The sequence below is a fragment of the Fopius arisanus genome, unplaced genomic scaffold (assembly GCF_000806365.1).
Source record: "Fopius arisanus strain USDA-PBARC FA_bdor unplaced genomic scaffold, ASM80636v1 scaffold00001, whole genome shotgun sequence".
Taxonomy (NCBI): Eukaryota; Metazoa; Arthropoda; class Insecta; order Hymenoptera; family Braconidae; genus Fopius; species Fopius arisanus.
The window spans coordinates 2,837,877-2,856,830 of NW_011887740.1; the positions used below are offsets into that span (position 1 = coordinate 2,837,877).

The window sequence follows — 18,954 nt, forward strand, 5'->3', positions numbered from 1 at the left end:
AATTCATAAATATGTAGAATCGACTCGTATTATTCGATTATATAATTCTACAGGATCAATTTTCTAGATTTTTATTTTTCTGTTAAAATTTTTCTCTGGGAATTTTTTATATAAAAATTAACGCAGCATGTTAATATTCAGTAGTCGGGGATTTCACAATTTGTTTTGTTTAATTATCCAAAAAAATCCGAGTCCCCTGAATTCACTGGAATTCTAGATTCCCTGGATTTTCCGTTCTCAATCGAATTCCGCTCTCTGGAAATTATAACGAAACGAAATAAACTTTCACTAATTCTGTACATCAACTTATCACCTTTATCGATCCACCCTCGACAATCCTCCACAATATTCATTAAATCCGTTCCTTAATTACATCTCCCCCATATATACACCCGGTAATCCACTGAGAAAAACATTACTTTCCCCAATTACCTTTACTACTGCTAAATCAACTTGAGACAAGAAAATTAAACGAGAATTTTATGGAGAGACTCTCGGCAATTACTCCTCTCCAATATATTTACTTGGCAGAAGTATAGTTTTATCTCAGTGTAAACTCGCAATAAAAGTTATAAAAATTATTTTTTAAAATGTCAAAACTCATGAAAAATGTACAGCATAAATACAATCAGACCGCAATGATCAACGTCATCATAAAACACCGATAGAAATAAATCGGTTCAGTCTTGCCGTTGAATACACCCCAAGGATGCAAAATTACTTGAGCCCAAAATTCTTCCTCCTGCGGTTCATCCAGAACTCCTTGATCATGTCCGAGCCCTTCTCCCCGATCATAATAGCAGGTGCATTGGTATTACCACTGACGAGAGTTGGCATGATTGAGGCATCGATAACGCGAAGTCCAGTGACACCATAAACCTTGAGCTGTGGATCAACAACAGCATCGCGATCCCAAGAGGGTCCCATTTTGCAAGTTCCAACAGGATGATAAATCGTCGCTGAATAATGCCTGATCATGCACTCCCAATACAAATCAGTGTACAAAGGAATTCTCTCGCATCCGGGCCATGGCTGGGGATTGAGTTCACTCCCATATTTTCGGAATGCAGCAGTTCTACTGAGAGCCACACCGATCTTGACCCCCTCGATGAGGGTGTCCATGTCGGCGCGTTCCTTGAAGTAATTTGGAAAGATCAGGGGATGATCGAAAGGGTTCTTGCTCCGGAGTCTGATCAACCCTCGGCTCTTGGGCCTGAGTAGCATGGGAATAACACTCCACGCGTCTTTATTATTTATATTCCCGAAGACGGCGTTGTAGAAGCCCTGGGTGAGACCGTGGACCTTCCTGATCTGTCTACCACCATCGGAATTCGTGGAGCCAGATATGAAGTGGAGTTCGATGTCTGGAAAATCGTCGGAGGCGTTGACGTACTTTGTGTTGACGAATCCAAGGCCTTCGACACCTCCGAGGACAGTGAGGGGGCCGTCTCCGAAGAGGGCGTACCTCATTACGGCAGAGACACTGTGCAATCGGTGCTCAACCATTGAGACCTCCTGGTTCACCATGAAGGTGAGACCTCCAAGACCCACGTGATCCTGGAGATTTTCACCAACTGCTGAGTCATGGATCACTGGAATTCCGTGCTGCTCCAGGTGGTCCTTGGGTCCAATTCCTGAGAGCATCAGGAGTTGGGGGGAATTGACGGATCCACCGGAGAGAATCACTTCCTTTTTCGCTCGGATTCGGTACATCTGACCTCCACGCACCATTTCTACGCCGTAGGCTCGTTTCGTTGCTGGATCGATCAGGACTTTTGTCACTTGGGAGTTCAAGGCCACGTGGAGGTTCTGACGAAGTCGTGCAGGCCGCAGAAATGCTTTCGATGTCGAGCACCTGCTACCACCTCTAATTGTTCCCTGGGCAATCATGAAACCACTCTGGTGTGCACCGTTTATGTCTCTGATCTGGTAACCCATTTCTTGTCCTGCCTCTACGAATGCTGTTGCCAGGGGTGTTCTCCAGGGTGCCTCTTGGATCGTCAGGTAGCCTCCTGTCGAGTGGTAAATTGTTTTAGCGAGATATGGATTTTGGTTGTCCTCGGATTTCTTGAAGTAGTGCAGCACGTGCTTTGAACTCCAGCCTGGGTTGCCCTGCTGCTCCCAAAGGTCGTAATCCTTTCGGTTGCCACGCAGGTACAGCATGTAATTCAGGACACTACTGCCACCCAGGACTTTGCCACGAGGCCAATTACATCTGCCTCCCTCCATTGCTGGAATTAAAACGAATTCAGAGAATTTTTTCGGGGAACCATTCGCTGTGGGTTCAAATTTTTTATTAAAAATTCTCAACGAATTCTCGGAAATTCATGAATTAATATTTTTCATGAATGAATTGGTGAAATCATGAATTAAGATTTTTCGTTCGGAGAATGAAAACATCTGGAATGAATTTGATAAAAATTTATTGAATTAAGGAAAAATATTCTAGAAGCGTTCGAAAATTTATTTTCTCTCTGTAGAAAGGTCGCAAAATTTCATTTTTTATTCAGATAGTCTTCGCTTTTCGTTTTACGCGCTAGTGTTCATTAATCTACATTACAGTACATACAATGAATTAAGTGCATTTCCTCCAGTACTTTGTTTTCGGTTTTATCGTTTTTTCGTTGGAATCAATACAAGTGAAAGAGTAACTTTCTACAGCGAAATCTGTGAGAGTGACATGACACGTCGAGAATATTCTCCAAGTGTTTAACTCAACTCTTCCGCAACTCCACGTGCACTTAGTAGATTAACACCTGATGTTTATTTACCTAGACATGAGTCTCCTTGTGGTTCAGTTTTATATTTCCAATCGAGTTTTGTCAGTTGTAAATATCCAGCAAGCAGCGGCACGTCGGATATCTCCGTTTCATCACCACCAGCCTCCAACAACAAAACATTCCATTTTTCGATTTCTGACAAACGACTCGCAACCACCGCCCCTAAATTCCATGAATGCAAAATTAATGATGACAATTAGAGTATAGTAAAGCCCTGTGAAAAGTACTCGTTGAAAATCTCGTTAAATCATTGCAGTGGTAAATTATTGCAAAAATACCTGCAGAGCCGGCTCCCACGACTATAAAATCATAAGCAGGATGCAACAATTCCGTAGGCATGTCGATAGGTTGCGACTCGTTATCCATAATATCGTACTGGAAGTAGGCAAGGGCCATTGCCAAAGCCGGGAAAAACCATCCAACACCACCAGAAACCGACCCCAAGGCAGTAGCTAGTGTCGATTCGACACCCATGATCTATCTTCACTATCTGCAATAACAATTCAATTAAATTAATCCAATGAAATTTCTCTTAATATCACCAACAGATCACCAACTGTCAAATTATCAACAACCCGATAAAAATAGAAGTAATATTAAATAAAATAACTAAACAAAATGATTATTTTCTTAAAACTTCACTGAAGATCGCCAATCGCTAAATTCTTTAAAAAATTAAGAACAAAAAATTAAATCTCTTCAAATTACGTAAAAATAAATGTATTTCTATTTCCGTCTATTGAATATTAATGATATTAATAATATATTTTAATATTAATTAATGATATTTACTGGGGAAAAAAAATAAAAATTCAATGGAATTCGAATGAAAAATTCCGGTATTAAAAATTCCACTGCCATCGCAGAATATCAAATCAGTTCTAATTTAATCACAAATCTTCCAGACAACTCGATTTTTCGGTAATTCAAATACAAGAGTAATTAATTAACGTCAACACTCCCGACGATTCTCTTACATTTTTTCAAATGATGATTCGTCAAAGTTTATATCGCTCGATAAAATCGAATAATCCGTGGAGGATACCGTCCTAATCGAGCTGATCGAAGATATAATGAATGTCTTGTAAGAGAGTCTCGATTGAACTGAAGTGACAAATCCTCGGACCCCATAGGTATACCCACAACGAATCCTCAAATTTTCATTTCCATTGTATCGAATAAACGTGTGGGGGTTCGGTTAACCGTAATCCAAACGATGCCATGGGAATAACAATTGATTCCGTGAAACTCTGTGGTGAGGTAATTATCGTCACGACACTCTCCACCTGAGGAAGTGCAGTGTCTTAGCAATATGATAACTCCGTAAAATGTAGCCCAGCCTGAATAACTTGTTCCAGACAATTTCGCCGATTATTATCCATTGTATGTCATTATCCTAACGATCAAGTATTTTCCTCTCCATTAACAAGTTAACTCACCTTATTCAGACATCAACGACACTCATCAATTTTTTATTCGAAGACTATTGAAGAAAATCCTAGGAAAAATCGCAACACGCGCTCCAGGAAAATTGTTTTATAGTTGCACTTAATAGATCATTGACGTGGGATTAAATGGAATATTCTTAGGAGTGTGACCCTGACCTTGTGGATGGTGGAACAGTACTATCATTCGGAATGAACTCTTTATAGCGTGAGGCTCTCCACAACGTGGGATAACGGGTCACCGGCATCCCACCGCCCCTCGGACATCCTTTCCCTTGAACCGGTTTTTCGTTTTTCCCTCGTCGTCATACCGTTCTATCGTGGAAATCAATGGCCCTGTCGAGGATTTCCCTGGACTACGGAGTTATGCTGATATCTTCTCGTTTTCCGGGTTTTTTAGAAATTTATGAGACATCCTAGATCAGATTAACGTAAACCAATATATTGTTGTTGGATTTCATAATTGTTTAATAGTAATAATATAATTTCACAGCCGTGCGTCAATTTTTCGACATTTCTCGGAAAGTTTTGGGAATTCTTGTCAATGTTTAATGAGAGCGTAGGGAAATTCTTGCACAGTGGGAAAACTTTGAGAGATATTAAATAAAAGAATTTTCCGAGCGAATGAACTTGATGTATTCAATGGAAATCTGTCAATTCTGAAAAATCAAGTTCTGGAATTTTTCAATGAATTGTATTCTGAATAAAAACTTTTTCAATATTTTCTAGAAAGTATGTCATTTAGACCTTCACTGTTTTAACAATAATAATTACTGAATTCTTGAATGACGTACGGCCCGAAATCATTTTCATTGATAATGAAAAAATGTATGAGGATTTCACGAAGAAGAAATGTAGAAGAATTCTGTGGTCTATGGCAAAATGACGTGTCCCCATGGTTTATTGACCTACTTTTTCTTAGAAGTGACTATTTTTCATCCATCATCAGGTATAATCAAGTGACATAAAATTATGAATACCCTATCAGAATTCAACTCCACTTGACGATTAACTGGTTACACATTTGCTTAATTAATTTCCCATTAATTAATTAATTACTTCTCCTGAAGACGAAGTAACGATGTAAATTGCCAAACTTTTATGGTCTTGAGGATCGACAACAGTTTTCTTTTCTCAATGCACGACCGAGATTTCAACAGGTGTCTACCTGTTGCACCTCACGTTCACTCTTTTCTTCATGACGTGATGCTCATCACGTGGTCACTGGTTCAAACAGGTCTCATAATCCGGAAGAATTCGAAAAGGAAGAAGAAAGGGATGGGGGTCTTTCACACGTGTCTAAACATCAAATATTTTGCAACGATATTCAATTGGAAAGTTTTCACCAAATTACAATCTATTCATTATTTATACTTCCAATTAATATCAATTATAATAATCAAAGTAACGGAAATATATTATTATTATTATTATTATTAGGGCAATTATTATATTTAGGATTCACGTTGGAAAAAGGTAGACAATCTAGAAAAAATATTTACTTCCGCCCACGATTTTGAAGTATAAAATAAAATGAGTGAAGAGTTGTAATTTAGGAAAACTTAAAATTTCTATTGAAAATTCATATAATAATTCATATGGCTATGATAAGTGAATAATTTGTCTGAAAAATTGTAATTATTTATTAATTTGGTTGGATATCTGTGATTGCAGGAGGATGCTGTGGCTCTATGAGGAAACGAACGATAGTGGGAGGATATGCCTTCTGCTGGTGGTTCGTCACAGATGTCCAGCGTCTCTCTCTCGAGGTGATGACCCTCAACCCCGTCTGCGAGAGTGTCGAAACAGCTCAGGGTGTTCCCCTGACTGTTACAGGTGTTGCCCAGTGCAAAATAATGAAAGCCGATGAGTTACTGCACACCGCCAGCGAGCAATTCCTCGGCAAAAGTGTTCATGAAATTAAGTCCACTATTCTGTCAACCCTCGAGGGACATCTTCGTGCAATTCTTGGTGAGATATCTATATTTCTTCACATTTACATTTCAGCGTGTAGTAACTGACTCATTACACAAAATAAAAAATTGAAAGGCCCCGGGCGATAGCCTATCGGAAGAAAATTAAGGAAATGACTTTTAATTAAAAAAAAAAATTTTTAATTACGTAAAACTACCTGAAAATAATTTCAGGTACACTATCGGTGGAGGAAGTTTATAAAGATCGCGACCAGTTCGCGACTCTCGTCCGAGAAGTAGCAGCTCCAGATGTCGGTAGAATGGGCATTGAAATCCTCTCGTTCACCATCAAAGATGTCTATGACAATGTCCAGTACCTTGCGTCCTTAGGAAAGGCTCAGACGGCAGCTGTCAAGAGAGACGCCGACGTGGGAGTAGCTGAAGCCAATCGTGATGCCGGGATTAGGGTGAGTATTCTGCGGTTTTATTAAAAATTAGAATGATTCATCTAGTATAATAATCTCACCAGAGGTAGACCATCCCCTTCTCCCGAAGAAAAACCTTCCATTTTCAGCGGTAAAGCGCTATTTCTCCTTGAACATGCGCAATTCACCAGTTATTTAGTTTTTATTTGATATTACGATCTGGCTGAACGCTGGAAAAAGATCTTCTATGTACTTCATTGAAATTGATTCCCAATGATGCGAATAATTTTCTCACCATTGGGCGTATAATTCCAGGAAGCCGAGTGTGAAAAATCAGCGATGGACATTAAATACAACACGGATACAAAAATCGAGGATAACGCGCGCCTGTATCAGCTGCAAAAAGCTAATTTCGATCAAGAAGTCAACACCGCCGTAAGTATTTCCTCAAGTAAATGAGCAAATTACCAATGACGTCGATAAACACGTTGCAATTCAAACATAGACACAAGTTTTCTATAGCACCTCGAGTTATGACACACTCGAGTTAATCCCCACACAATTGATCGATGCGAATAGAATTCCATTCATAATTATGACAGAATTATGTCCTCAACACGTAGTCGCTCTCGTAAGAATTAATGTTCACGTTATTTTGCGCAATTGTCTTTTGAAATTGAAGTTGAATTTGGAGCGAGTGAAAGTCGATGGTATTTTGTATTGACTCGTATTCATGCGTTAGACGTGGAGAATTTATTTCTATGGGTTTTTTTTTTTCATTTACAATGTGTAGAAAGCTGAGGCCCAATTGGCTTATGAACTTCAGGCCGCCAAGATCAAACAGAAAATAAGGAATGAGGAGATTCAGATCCAGGTTGTAGAGAGGCGCAAGCAGATTGAAGTTGAAGAGCAGGAAGTACGTAGAAAGGAGCACGAGTTGAGGAGTACTGTGCGTTTACCTGCTGAGGCTGAGTACTACAAAATGGGGAGAATTGCGGAGGGAAAGAGGTAATTCTTTCCCAATTATTACTCTATATTCTATTTTATAAGTCCTCAATGGTTTATTGTCTCATTATCTATTGGATAAACCGTGGAAAATAATTAATAAATAATATCTAAAATACTTCTCTCGATATGGGACAAATCCGAGTAAAAAATGTTTACCAATAATATTTCATTAAACATTTGAATAATAATTATTGCAGAACGCAAACTGTAGAGAATGCCAAAGCAGAAGCCGAGAAAATTCGATTACTAGGTGAGGCTGAGGCCCAGAGTCTTGAAGTTGTTGGAGTGGCGGAGGCCGAGAGAATGCGCCTCAAAGCCGGAGTTTACAAAAAATATAATGATGCTGCAATACTTAATATTGTTCTCAACGCGATGCCGAAGGTACCTAATTGTCTCTGGGATCACTTCATTAGTGTTTAGTGAACCGTCAACTAATTTCGTTTTCCTTCAACAGATCGCTGCCGAAGTTGCTGCACCACTTGCCAGGACAGATGAGATTGTTCTCCTCGGTGGTAACGATGGAACCAGTGGTGAACTGACACGCCTCGTTGGACAGGTTCCACCTGCCGTTCAAGCACTCACTGGTGTTGATCTTTCCAAAGTAAATTCCGTTTTATTAAATTTTATGCAAAACACGAAAAAAAATGATAGAAAAATTGGGGCGCATCCCACAATATCAATTTCTTCAGCAGTTAATGCATAACGTTTTGAATAAAATATGAAAGAAAATCATTGAAATCTCATAATAGAATCAAAAGAAATTGAAGTCCGTTTGGTAAATTAGATCATAATTTATTGCAGTAATTTTTCATTTCAATGAATTCATAAGGTACTCGAATAATGCTATAATTTTTTATTTTCTCTTCTCAGGTTTTAGCTAAAATACCTGGAGCCAAGTAATTCGTAATATGATTCATCAACGAGCGTTAACGATCCATCCAATGAATTCTACCCCACGTATCCCCAGAGTGCGCACTGCAGCTGTGAAGAGAGGATATGTTTGATTATTACTGCCACCGATTATTCTCGCAACTCTGATTCCACGTAAACAAAAATGGAATATTCCACTCTTTCCTCTCTCTCTCGAATTTTTCTACCTCAATATTCCTGGTAAATACTTTGGAAAGGCGAGCTTTAAATCTGAACAATTACTTGCATCGAGTTTAATTCCATCGGGCGAGATAATTATCTGGAAGGGACCGTGCACATATTCACCACGATGGTCCAGTCTCAAGGACACTTGACATTCCGTTCGTTAGCACAATCAAAAATTAATGTATGGCCAGTCCAGGTGCGAATTTATCAACGAAAAAATTATTTTTACACTTTTTTATTATTTCGGTGGAAAATATTACGAGTTCTTTCCTGGGAAATTCCTGATTTAATCAATATCAATCTCATTTAACAAATTGATGAAGTAATCAATTTTTTCTCCGACGACGATTATTTCTTTTATTTATCAGGAGAATCCACTAAAAAATTATTTCTATCCTCTCGTCAGTTCACAACTGAATGAAAATCCATTTCCATTTTATTAACTCCATGAAATGAAAACGCGCAATAACTCAATTATTTTCTCTCCCAAAACCACAATCATAGAATAAAAAAAAAAATCAGAGTTACATCAAAAATGAAAATGAAAAGAGAAAAAAATCAATTGTGATCCAGTATGTCTTTTCGACCATTGTGTTCAACATGTGTAGGTAATCTTAACGATAAAAATAACGCGATTCTCCAGCACGATCATCTGGTTGACAAAGAAATGAGAAAAAAAACAGCTGAGAAGATACAGCATGTACATAAATAGCTGGAGTCAAAATGTACATACACTTAGATGACCCTGTAACTTCAATCGTAAATTGATACCGCATTTCTCTCAACACTCCACTGTAGCACCAGTGCGTCGGATATATTTTTGGTGTAGAGAAAAAAATCTGAAGAAAAATGTATGAATAAGAATTACAAAACGACGCATCTGAGTACAAAGATAATCGTTGACTAATTCAATTTATTAATAATTTTTAATCTGAAATTAATTCGAAGCTATCCATCGTCTTCCTCTTGAGATCTCATGCCACTGGAACAAAAGTCGACTTTAATCGTATACTAAAAACCCAAATCACCGAAATTCCCCTCTAAATTTCAGCAACGAAATCGTAAACAACGATTTTACCGTTTCGTTACTGATTTTATCTTGACTAAATGAATATGTAATGGAGAAAGAATGGAAACCATCATGGGAATTACTCGTCAGGTGATCGTTTACTCTCGCGACATGATTGCAATTATAATTAACTAAGTTGTAATCCAGGAAATAGTTACCCCTTGATTCAGAAAAATCAAGAAGGATATTTACGAGTAATAATTTTGGTAGTAAAAAAATGTGTTCGAATTTCACTCTTTCGAAAGCTTTTAGCAAATTATGTGTGTTTGTGCAAAATAACTACTTGTCAATATTTTCTATTGTCTACCAAAAACAAATACTAAAGCCTATTCGAATTAATTAACGGATAAATTTAAGTTTTGAGTGGAGCACGTGTGCAAAAAAAAAGTTACAACTCTTTTTTAATGCTTCGATGAATGAGATTTATAAAATTATTTAATATTATAGTTAAGTTGCTCTTGGAACCCCAGAAAAAATGAAAATCACTCGAGGATGTTTTTGAAAAAAAAAATTGTATGGTAGGGAAGAAAGAGAATTGTATTACTTACGAGTACAAATTATGTTTGACGAGAATATAAATAAAGATTCAACATCTTTACTTTAATGCTGACAGGGCCAATTGTACCGGTATATGTGAATTATTGCGAATTCAATTTTTCATCCGGAGTTGACGTTTCATGTTCATTGTGCCATTTCATTTTCAGTATTTTAACAATTTCTATTTAGTCCAATTACTTTCATTACAAGTTTATCATAGAAACTATTGTTTAGTGTAATGATGTATAGTTAGCGATACATGACGATTCAATCTTACTTGATCATTGCCATATTTACCGTACAATCATTGTGATTTCCTAGATTTTTCATTCTGTTAAAACTTCATGTTCCCTATTACAGTGTTTTCTATACGTGTAACAGTCGTGACTATGATTTTAGGTGAGAATTTTGCACTTTCGTACAATACGCACTCGTTTTATCAGTTGATCGTTAATATAAAATTCATTAATATGCAACTGGTGTTCCGTATGTTAATTTTAAGTGACTCATCGAAGATTTCATTGAAGATTCCATTAAAAAACCAAACTGACGAACTCTTCCCGGCTATCAAAAATGCTAACGGCAAATTTTCTCCTATTATTCAAAATTTTAGCCAACTCGCGATGGAATAAGTACAGAAAATAGAGTCTTTACACTTGAAACTCGACCAAAGAAAAAAATAATTAGAAAATGCTTCGAACCTGTCCCCGTAGGTGATAACGTGAGAAAATATGAGATTGGCCCAAGCGCTAGAATTGTCTAGACTTTTATAAATGGCAAACGTGAAATAATATATTTTGGGAGTCGTGTGCTAGTTGAAAAGTAAATAACAAAAAATAACGTTTCGATGATTGTAGATAGAGAACAATTCTACTATTGTGCGCATACTTTAACTCTATCTGAAAGTAATGAAATAGGACAATGTGAATTAGTGCATATTTTTAATAAATGGAACATCAACTAATAATTACCCGCATTAATCATTTCCCAGTCCATCGTGCGTAACAAAACTGCTTTACGTGTTTTGGGATTAGTATTGGCTGCAATAAATCGACGCTCCAATTTTTGTAATGATTTTTTTATTACAGCAAGGCGACTCGTTTCAACGTATTATTTACAAGGAAACGTAAATCCACTCACTGTAATCAATAAAATTAATACATAGACATATAGTAAATTAATTCGATACCATTAAATTATCTATTTACAAGAAATATACAAAGTTAATGTACAGTTAAAGTCCATTAACATTAAATCCATTATCTCAACATTTGCAATCTAGATTTTCACTTTTCACACGATTTGATCCAGTTCATCAATCCAATATCATTCTCGTCTTGAAAATTCTTGCATTCTTCGGAAAAAAATCAGTTCGTTCGTATTGAACTCGTGTCATTTCAGGGAGGAAGGGGTAAAGCGAGATAAATCTCATTCAACTTTTTCCTTTACTATCGATTTTTATCAGAAACTATCGATTTATATTTTAAATCTTCAAAGATTTTTTGTAACTCATTACATTCCCAACGAAAATTTTCCTGATTTTCTCGCAAATCGATATTTTTCGAGATCAATCGACATTTAATACCTCCATTGTCACAATATCAAGATGTTTTTTCCAGGGTCAAGGAGGAGCTAAAGGGAATCATTACAATTCCGTCATCGCTTTTAAATTCAGAAATTCATAGATTTGGAAAATTGACTTGTCACTCTTGATCCCTTCGACGCTGAACTTATCAATCACGCGGGCCTCGAATTCTTCCCACTGGCAACTAATTCCTCACGCAAGATATTCACAGGACATGTAGCATTCATTAGATCTATTTTTCAGACACTATTGAATGCATGTTGGAGTGTGCCAATTCAGTTTGATTAAGCGCTCGACAAAAAAAAATCAAAAAGTTTGACAACTCAATTGGATTAGAGAGAACTCTTGACAGCTATTTCAACCGACAGAATTCTGTACACTCAACCAATCCCTCCAATCTCGACTGCAATACTCAAACCGAATGTCAGTCACACCGAAGAAACTTATAAACCAAATGTTCCAGTTAATTGAGCATTTCACAGAATCATTCGTTACACCGTACCCTCGGTATTCCAATCTCTTCACATTATGTACAATTAGGTAATTCGTTAATTCAAGATATTAATAGAACAATCAGCTGTAAATTCCCTAATTTCAGAATCAGCCCAGCCAGTTTCATCAACATTTATTTTATTAAACCACTGTTTCTTGAGGTTCTTACTCTAAAAATGTTAATTAATTTCATTAATTATTTCTTTTTTTTATCACATTTTTCGCGTACGCATTAACGATACTTTTTTCTTCCTCTCTCGCACATGAATCCCACGGAGCTACGATTTTAAATGTACTTCCAATTTTATTTAAGTTTCTTGTAATACGACAGATATCCCATGCAATACGCTCTCACTTATCGCTTTATAACAGTTTTGACACCTCTGCCATTTTTCTCCTCATTGTATTATTATGTGACATATATTTGTTCCTTCAGCTATTCACTACACGAACGAACAGTCGTTCGATTAACATTGATTCATCAGGGGAGGTTTATTGTGATAAACGATAGATTATCCTTAGAAAGCGACATTGATTCTGCTCTACCCAATTGTTTTTTTTTTTATAAAAGACATGTTAAAAATTTAGTCTATACTGCAGACGTGACGATCAATCACCCAAACGTTCGACTACCGAGACAAATAAAGAAATGGGAAAGATTATTCCATTCAATTCGGTTGCCAAGTGGCAAAGTGACACAGGGGAAACTGAAAAAGACTCGAGAATTTTTCATCGCTAATTATTTTTCTCCTGCTCATTTCTTTATCAAGCCCACTCCGAGCTCAATTAATCAATTAATCAATTTATTAATGAAGTAATAATGCGAGATTAGCCGGATTCAACGTTTTTCTCAGGAATTTGTAAAAAAAAAAACTTGCAAAATTAGAAGATATCGACAATAAGATTTTGAGTTTTTAAAACAAAGACCTGCTTTTCCTACATTCCTGCTAAAAATTCGGTTTACGGTCCCAGCGAGTGCGTAGCGGGTGTATTACATGTAGTCGAATCCTCCTATTTCGTCTCACCTACAGCCCCATGCACGTGACTATAACGGACGTCTACTGTATATGGATTTATCTATAAAACTTGATTTGACGTGGAAATATCAGAGGACTTGCTTGAAGCTGATTAAATTTCAGAGCAAAAAGGTCCTTTGGTATTTCCTACTAAATCGGTAAAATTCGACTCATCTCACTTCATGACTTCATCAATGAATTTTCTCACTCAGCTTTCATTCAACCCAGCATTCGTCCCACTGATTAAATAATTTACATTAAAAAAATTATAGGATGTAAATATTAATACTATCTTACAAAGTGTTGTTATTTTTTTTAATTTTTCTGAGGAAATTAACTCGAGGCCGTCAACGGTCGAGGACTCACACCCTTGAGCGTGACAAATATCACTGGATTTTTCATTCACACTCGAATTCAAGCTGCCGAATTGTTGTAGAAGCATTTGTTCGAATGCGTCAAAAGCCAAAAATCAAAAAAATTCCATTTAAATATTAAGGGCACACGACAATTATCCAAAAAACGTCCAAATCACAGTCTCAGTGTCCCCAATCCCCTTACCCAAATCCAGATAATTTTTCAGTCTCATGTGGACATTTTTTAAAATAATACGAGAAAAACCTAATTTCATAATTTTGGCGAGTTTGGGATGAAAAGAAATAATTTATCAATCTTATCATGTTCCATCCGTTAAAAGTTAATCAACTTTATCTTCAGATATGTCTCCCTCGATTCCACACGATGAGAATAAAGATAGCTTATAGTGGAGATGAATATCGAACATTTGGGATTTCTCATCGAGAAATGCCTTCACATGCCTTGAAGTTGGGACAGCCTGATTTGAGTAATAATCTTTCGGGAGAGATCAGAATTTTATCTTCAAATTTTCCTCCCTTTGGTCTCGAATAATTTACAGTCCTCCGAATATTTCATAAATTAGATTATCAATGCCACACTTTTTTAAATAATAAATTTACACAGAAAATGAAAGATTAAATGTTCTTCCAGAGACGGCATTGCCTTTCTACCGGATCTCCTCAAAATCCATTATTGAATAAAATCAGTTCTTGTTATTTTTTTACTTCCTCCAAAATAATTATGCTTCATTCATCCCAGTCAAGAAATTTCCTCGCAAATGACGACATCAATCTAAAATTGCATGAATTATTTATAACGACTGTTAGATTCCTCATAAACTTTTTGTTATATCAAGTAATTCAACTTGTTTCAATAACTTGTTAAGTCGGTACCAAAGCGGTAAAAAAAGATAAATCGCATCAAAGATTTTTCATGATTATCGATTACGCTCGTAAACCAAAGATTTAAGTGGAAAACATTAAAGGACTTTTTCAACAAAAAGTCTTTTGATATTTCCTCAAACTAAACTGGAACGAATATTCTCCCAAAATCACTACCGAATAAAACTCTCAAATTCGACTCATCTCAATTTACCACTTCTCAATGAAATCCAACTTAATTCTTAATAAATAAATTAATTAATCTCTTAATTCATACTTGAAAGTAAAATCTGGCAAAATGATAAACCATGCAGTTTTTGAAAAAATATCATCATTGGTGTTAGTTCTCCTGAGCCTCGATAATGTCACGTTAAACTCTTAAAACCATCAAGACCCTCTCGATGTATCACAAACATTGAAATAAAACGAAAAAAATGCCCAAAGCCAATCTCAAACAAACTTTGTTCTCCTGCGAATTTGTCAGACGTTGGAATGCGAAGTGACGGAAGGCTGTGTACTGGAAGCTATGGTGGATGGTGTTGAGTTTGATGGTGAACTGACAACGACCACGGGCTTCACCAGAGTCGTTGTATTCAGATACTGGGCATTAACGAGTGGTACCTGACCCACTGATTTCAGTATCGGTGTTGTTATCATCTTTCCAGCGAGATTAGAGGGTGCCAGGATGTGAGCGGTCACTTGATTTCCCTGGGAGACAACTGTCATTGGAGTTACGATGGGTGTCAGACCTGAGAGGGTTGTGTGTTGGCCAACAATGTGAGCTATACTCTCTGTGGACGGTGAACTCTGCATCATTGGCTTCCCCGTTGACGTCTGGAGAGAGACACCAGCGTGACTCAACGTCAGTCCTGATAGATAAATTGAAAAACCACAGTTATTCCACAATATTGTCTAAATTCAATGATTGAAGTTCTCTGTATTTTTTTTTGTCGAATACTTTCAAAGCTTTTTGAATAGTTCATCTTCAATCAGCTCTGCAAGCATTCTAATTGATCTTGCACCAGTTAATTTTCAAATTGAGGTGAATGAACGATTTGAACTTGGAGCTGGTGCTGATTTATTTGGTTTAGTGGTCATTTTTATTAGTCACCTCCTTGGACAGCTAATGGCTGTGTCTTGACTGATCGGAACACACCATTGGCAGGTAGAATATTCAACTCAGCTCCACCGGGAAGTCTCGTCAATTCCGATCCATTGCCCCCCACTAACGTCACTCCACCGACCATTTTGTGGGTTGTTTGCGAGTCCCCTGGCCTTATTCTTGCTTGTGCTGTTGGGGAATAATTGAATAGTTGAAGAGTAATTCATCGAAAGTTACTAGAAAGCCACTCCAAATTTTTTCTGGAATTTTTATGCCAACTTTTGAAATTCCAAAATGTTTGATTATCAAAATTTATAGACTCCCTCAGTTGTTTGACTATTTTCGGAACCTTCAATATTTCAACATTTTTTATTTTGTTTCAATATTTAGCTATTGTAAATAAATTGTTGTAATTGCTGTTTTTCATAATTATTTTTTTATAATCAGTGAAGTAGTTACCGTAGCACAATTTGAATCCCAAATATAGAAATATTTTACACCAGCAAGATAAAATTCAAACACCAGATTAGCCTCGATAGATAGTCCATGCGGGCCACAGGGAAAATAATTTTTAGGAAAATATTGAATCGAAATAAAAAAAAAATCTCCACGTACTGAGACAGTTATTTATTGTTAAATAAAAATATCTGGTACAATGAACTTACTAGTGACATTGAGTGGAGGTGGATGTGTAGCAAGTACGAGTGGCCTCGCATCATTCCCCGAATGTACAAAAGTAACAGGTCGTACATCACTAGCTGACGATTGTACAGCAAGTGCAAGTGGTCTCTCCTGGTTCGACAAATTTGAATGTACAAACGTCACACGGTTGTCATTAGCTGCTGATGAATGCACAACAAGTGCAACTGGTCTTGGCTCACTTCCAGCATTCGATTGTACAGCAATGAGTGGTCGTGTCTGATCACCAGGATTTTGGACAGCCAGAGTTAGTGGTCGTGGCTCACTGCTACCAGTTGTGTGGGTAACGAGCAATTGCCTCGTGTCACCAGGTATCACACGAAGGCCAGAGCCCAGATGCTGAAGTGTTGGCACAATTGTTGCCAAACCCTGGGTTGTATTCAGCATTTGGGCACTTATTGGCAGATGCAGCTGATGAGACTGCTGGACCACTGGGGGTGAAGTGACTTTTTCTTGAGCTGGAGTTGGAATACTCGGGGTTGATGCACCTGGGCTAGAGCTCGCTGGTGGACTCTCCCGTGAATTTTGGGCGAGATTCAACCCCTGGGTCTGGCATACAACAGCTGCTGTTGCTACTTGATTGTGAATCGATGATGTTGTACTTGTTTGATGATTCTGGGGTGAACTCGCTGTTGCTGCTGAACTTAAACTACTGGTGCTACTGTATCGTGTACCACCTCGGGCCAGACCTGACACATCGACGTCCATACTTTCCGAAACTATTCAAACAGAATCATAATTACATTTTTAATAATTGATATACTTCTCGTTGCTGATAAATTAGTCATTTCCTTCCTAATGGAATCTCGTTTGTTTTGATAATTATTTTAATATTCTCCCTTTAAAGTAAAGATTCCATTAGAAAGTAAGAATATTATTTCATCAATAAATATTCTATTAAATATGATTTTGTCAAATACTTTCAAAGCGATTTGAGGTTCCAATCCCCAAACAGCTCTGCAAGCATTTAATTTACTCTGGCATCAGTTAATTATCAAATCGAAAGGGAACGAATTGAGCTTGGAGCTGATGCATGTCCACTAATTATTAATAAAATAATCATTGAAGATAAAAATATGTACCATTTTTGCATAATAATGGATCGATCACTGAACTCGGCTCCTGCAACAAGGTACTGAAATCAATGTGATCCCACGTGGTGGAAAGTTCCTTCTTCAGTGCAACTATCCTCTGTTGAGCAGCAATTTTCTCTCTCGCCAGTCTCTCCATCTCGTGCTCGGAGTCCCTCTCCTTTCTCCTCAACGTCTGCAATCATTATCATCATCATAAGAAGACTAATACATTAAACAATGATTTGTACAAAGTATTTTTCATTATTACGTATTGGATTAATAAAGAGCTGGTGTCCGCTCTTAGTACGTTTAGATTTTTTTTAATTTAATCTGATGAAAACATTTGATTTTGGGAAAAAGTTTTGATCTCAATTTTTTAGAAAAAAATTCACGCGCCCATGCTTGATCCATGATCCATGATTTGTTAAATTCGAGGGAAGACGTTGCTCGACAATCGAAGAAAAAAAATACAATCAACGCAATCAGCAATAGAAATAGCCGATCCCTTGGAAAACTCCCTCAGATTCTGAAAACCGAGTTGAACCAGCAAAAACGCCTTCTGGCCCTCAGCCAAAAGCATCAGTTGTTTATCCTCCATTTAAAACTTGGTACACGTGAGCCTGAGCTACGTTAGCAACACATTATGAACGTGTAGTGATTTTGATGTACACGTGGAGATGTTGAGGCACTAAAGGTCATGGCGCACGCGCTCCACTGACAAACACGTGCTGGATGGCAACGATCGTCAACGTCTTGGGTACATCATCCTGACAAAATCCAAGAATTTTCCGGGTATTCAAATACTCGAGTAGAATTCAACCATTGGATTTTTCCCAAGTGGCTCAATACAATACATATAAAGACGAGGATAAATCACAGGCTCGTAAAGAATTAAATAAATATGTGGTCTCTGCATTCCTTGCAACAAATGTACGTGCCATGAAGTATCGTAGCAATGGCTGTTCATCACGTGACAATAAAAAAACAACGAGATAAACTCTCGAGGAATACAGGCTGCAAGGAAATGATTATTCGTCATCTTAATTGACCGTGAACTTGAGTAATCAATATAAATCTCCGATTTTTTTTTTCAGCACTTGTAGTCACAACCTTCGTCTCCTTCGTCTCTCTTATCACAACTTGATAATTGGTCATCTAATATTATTTTTCAATTTCAATAACCGAGAAATAAATTAGTGCTGAATGATAAACATGAGATAATCACGTGATGACGTGGTTACGTGGTCGTTCCCTCCTGTTGGGGAAGGTCAGGCACATAAACTTATTTACCTCGAAACAACAAGTCGTCATTATCGTCGGGCTTATCACACTGCATGTTTTTCTTTATTGGCAGGTTCAATGTCTCAAATTGTTGGATGCGAATTTTCAAGGATAACACGGATCGGCTATTTGGCTGTTAATTTTTATGCCTCGGGATACGACTCATGGAAAAATATGGCTTTTGAGGAAAGTTGTGCAT

General features: G+C 37.3%; 3 protein-coding genes across 6 annotated transcripts in view; 1 reads left to right on the top strand and 2 right to left on the bottom strand.

The window, feature by feature from the left end:
* The window catches only part of Flo2 (flotillin-2), an 84,518-nt gene extending 74,179 nt beyond the window's left edge, over nucleotides 1-10,339 (top strand). The window contains exons 2-8 of the mRNA XM_011317036.1: nucleotides 5,900-6,196; nucleotides 6,373-6,605; nucleotides 6,879-6,998; nucleotides 7,357-7,571; nucleotides 7,769-7,952; nucleotides 8,026-8,172; nucleotides 8,442-10,339. Coding sequence (XP_011315338.1) covers nucleotides 5,900-6,196; nucleotides 6,373-6,605; nucleotides 6,879-6,998; nucleotides 7,357-7,571; nucleotides 7,769-7,952; nucleotides 8,026-8,172; nucleotides 8,442-8,471 — 1,226 coding nt within the window. The 3' untranslated portion in view covers nucleotides 8,472-10,339. The remainder of the gene's footprint in view (nucleotides 1-5,899; nucleotides 6,197-6,372; nucleotides 6,606-6,878; nucleotides 6,999-7,356; nucleotides 7,572-7,768; nucleotides 7,953-8,025; nucleotides 8,173-8,441) is intronic.
* LOC105274002 (glucose dehydrogenase [FAD, quinone]) lies at nucleotides 106-4,388 on the bottom strand. 2 transcript variants are annotated; one of them, XM_011316798.1, is made up of 5 exons: nucleotides 4,220-4,388; nucleotides 3,758-4,066; nucleotides 3,059-3,270; nucleotides 2,772-2,942; nucleotides 106-2,231 (listed from the first exon to the last, which is right to left on the bottom strand). In XM_011316798.1, the coding sequence occupies exons 3-5, from the start codon at nucleotides 3,252-3,254 to the stop codon at nucleotides 718-720; spliced, it is 1,881 nt and encodes a 626-aa protein (XP_011315100.1). In that variant the 5' UTR covers nucleotides 3,255-3,270; nucleotides 3,758-4,066; nucleotides 4,220-4,388; the 3' UTR covers nucleotides 106-717. The 2 variants fall into 2 exon arrangements, with proteins under 2 accessions (XP_011315100.1, XP_011315092.1); XM_011316790.1 differs by lacking the exon at nucleotides 3,758-4,066.
* LOC105273985 (flocculation protein FLO11) overlaps nucleotides 8,582-18,954 on the bottom strand; it is a 28,236-nt gene continuing 17,863 nt past the window's right edge. For all 3 annotated transcript variants that reach the window (XM_011316768.1, XM_011316778.1, XM_011316760.1), the window contains 4 exons: nucleotides 17,484-17,667; nucleotides 16,368-17,120; nucleotides 15,712-15,891; nucleotides 8,582-15,469 (listed from right to left, as the gene is read on the bottom strand). In XM_011316768.1, the coding sequence (XP_011315070.1) occupies nucleotides 15,081-15,469; nucleotides 15,712-15,891; nucleotides 16,368-17,120; nucleotides 17,484-17,667 (1,506 nt within the window). In that variant the 3' untranslated portion in view covers nucleotides 8,582-15,080. The remainder of the gene's footprint in view (nucleotides 15,470-15,711; nucleotides 15,892-16,367; nucleotides 17,121-17,483; nucleotides 17,668-18,954) is intronic.

Bases quoted from the DNA above. Each gene is read 5' to 3' on its own strand.
- LOC105274002 (XM_011316790.1), bottom strand. From the start codon at position 3,254: ATGGGTGTCGAATCGACACTAGCTACTGCCTTGGGGTCGGTTTCTGGT. The intron at 2,943-3,058 runs GTATTTTTGCAA...CATGGAATTTAG, and splicing joins CGTGGGAGCCGGCTCTGCAG to GGGCGGTGGTTGCGAGTCGT. The intron at 2,232-2,771 runs GTAAATAAACAT...TTTTAATTCCAG, and splicing joins ACAAGGAGACTCATGTCTAG to CAATGGAGGGAGGCAGATGT.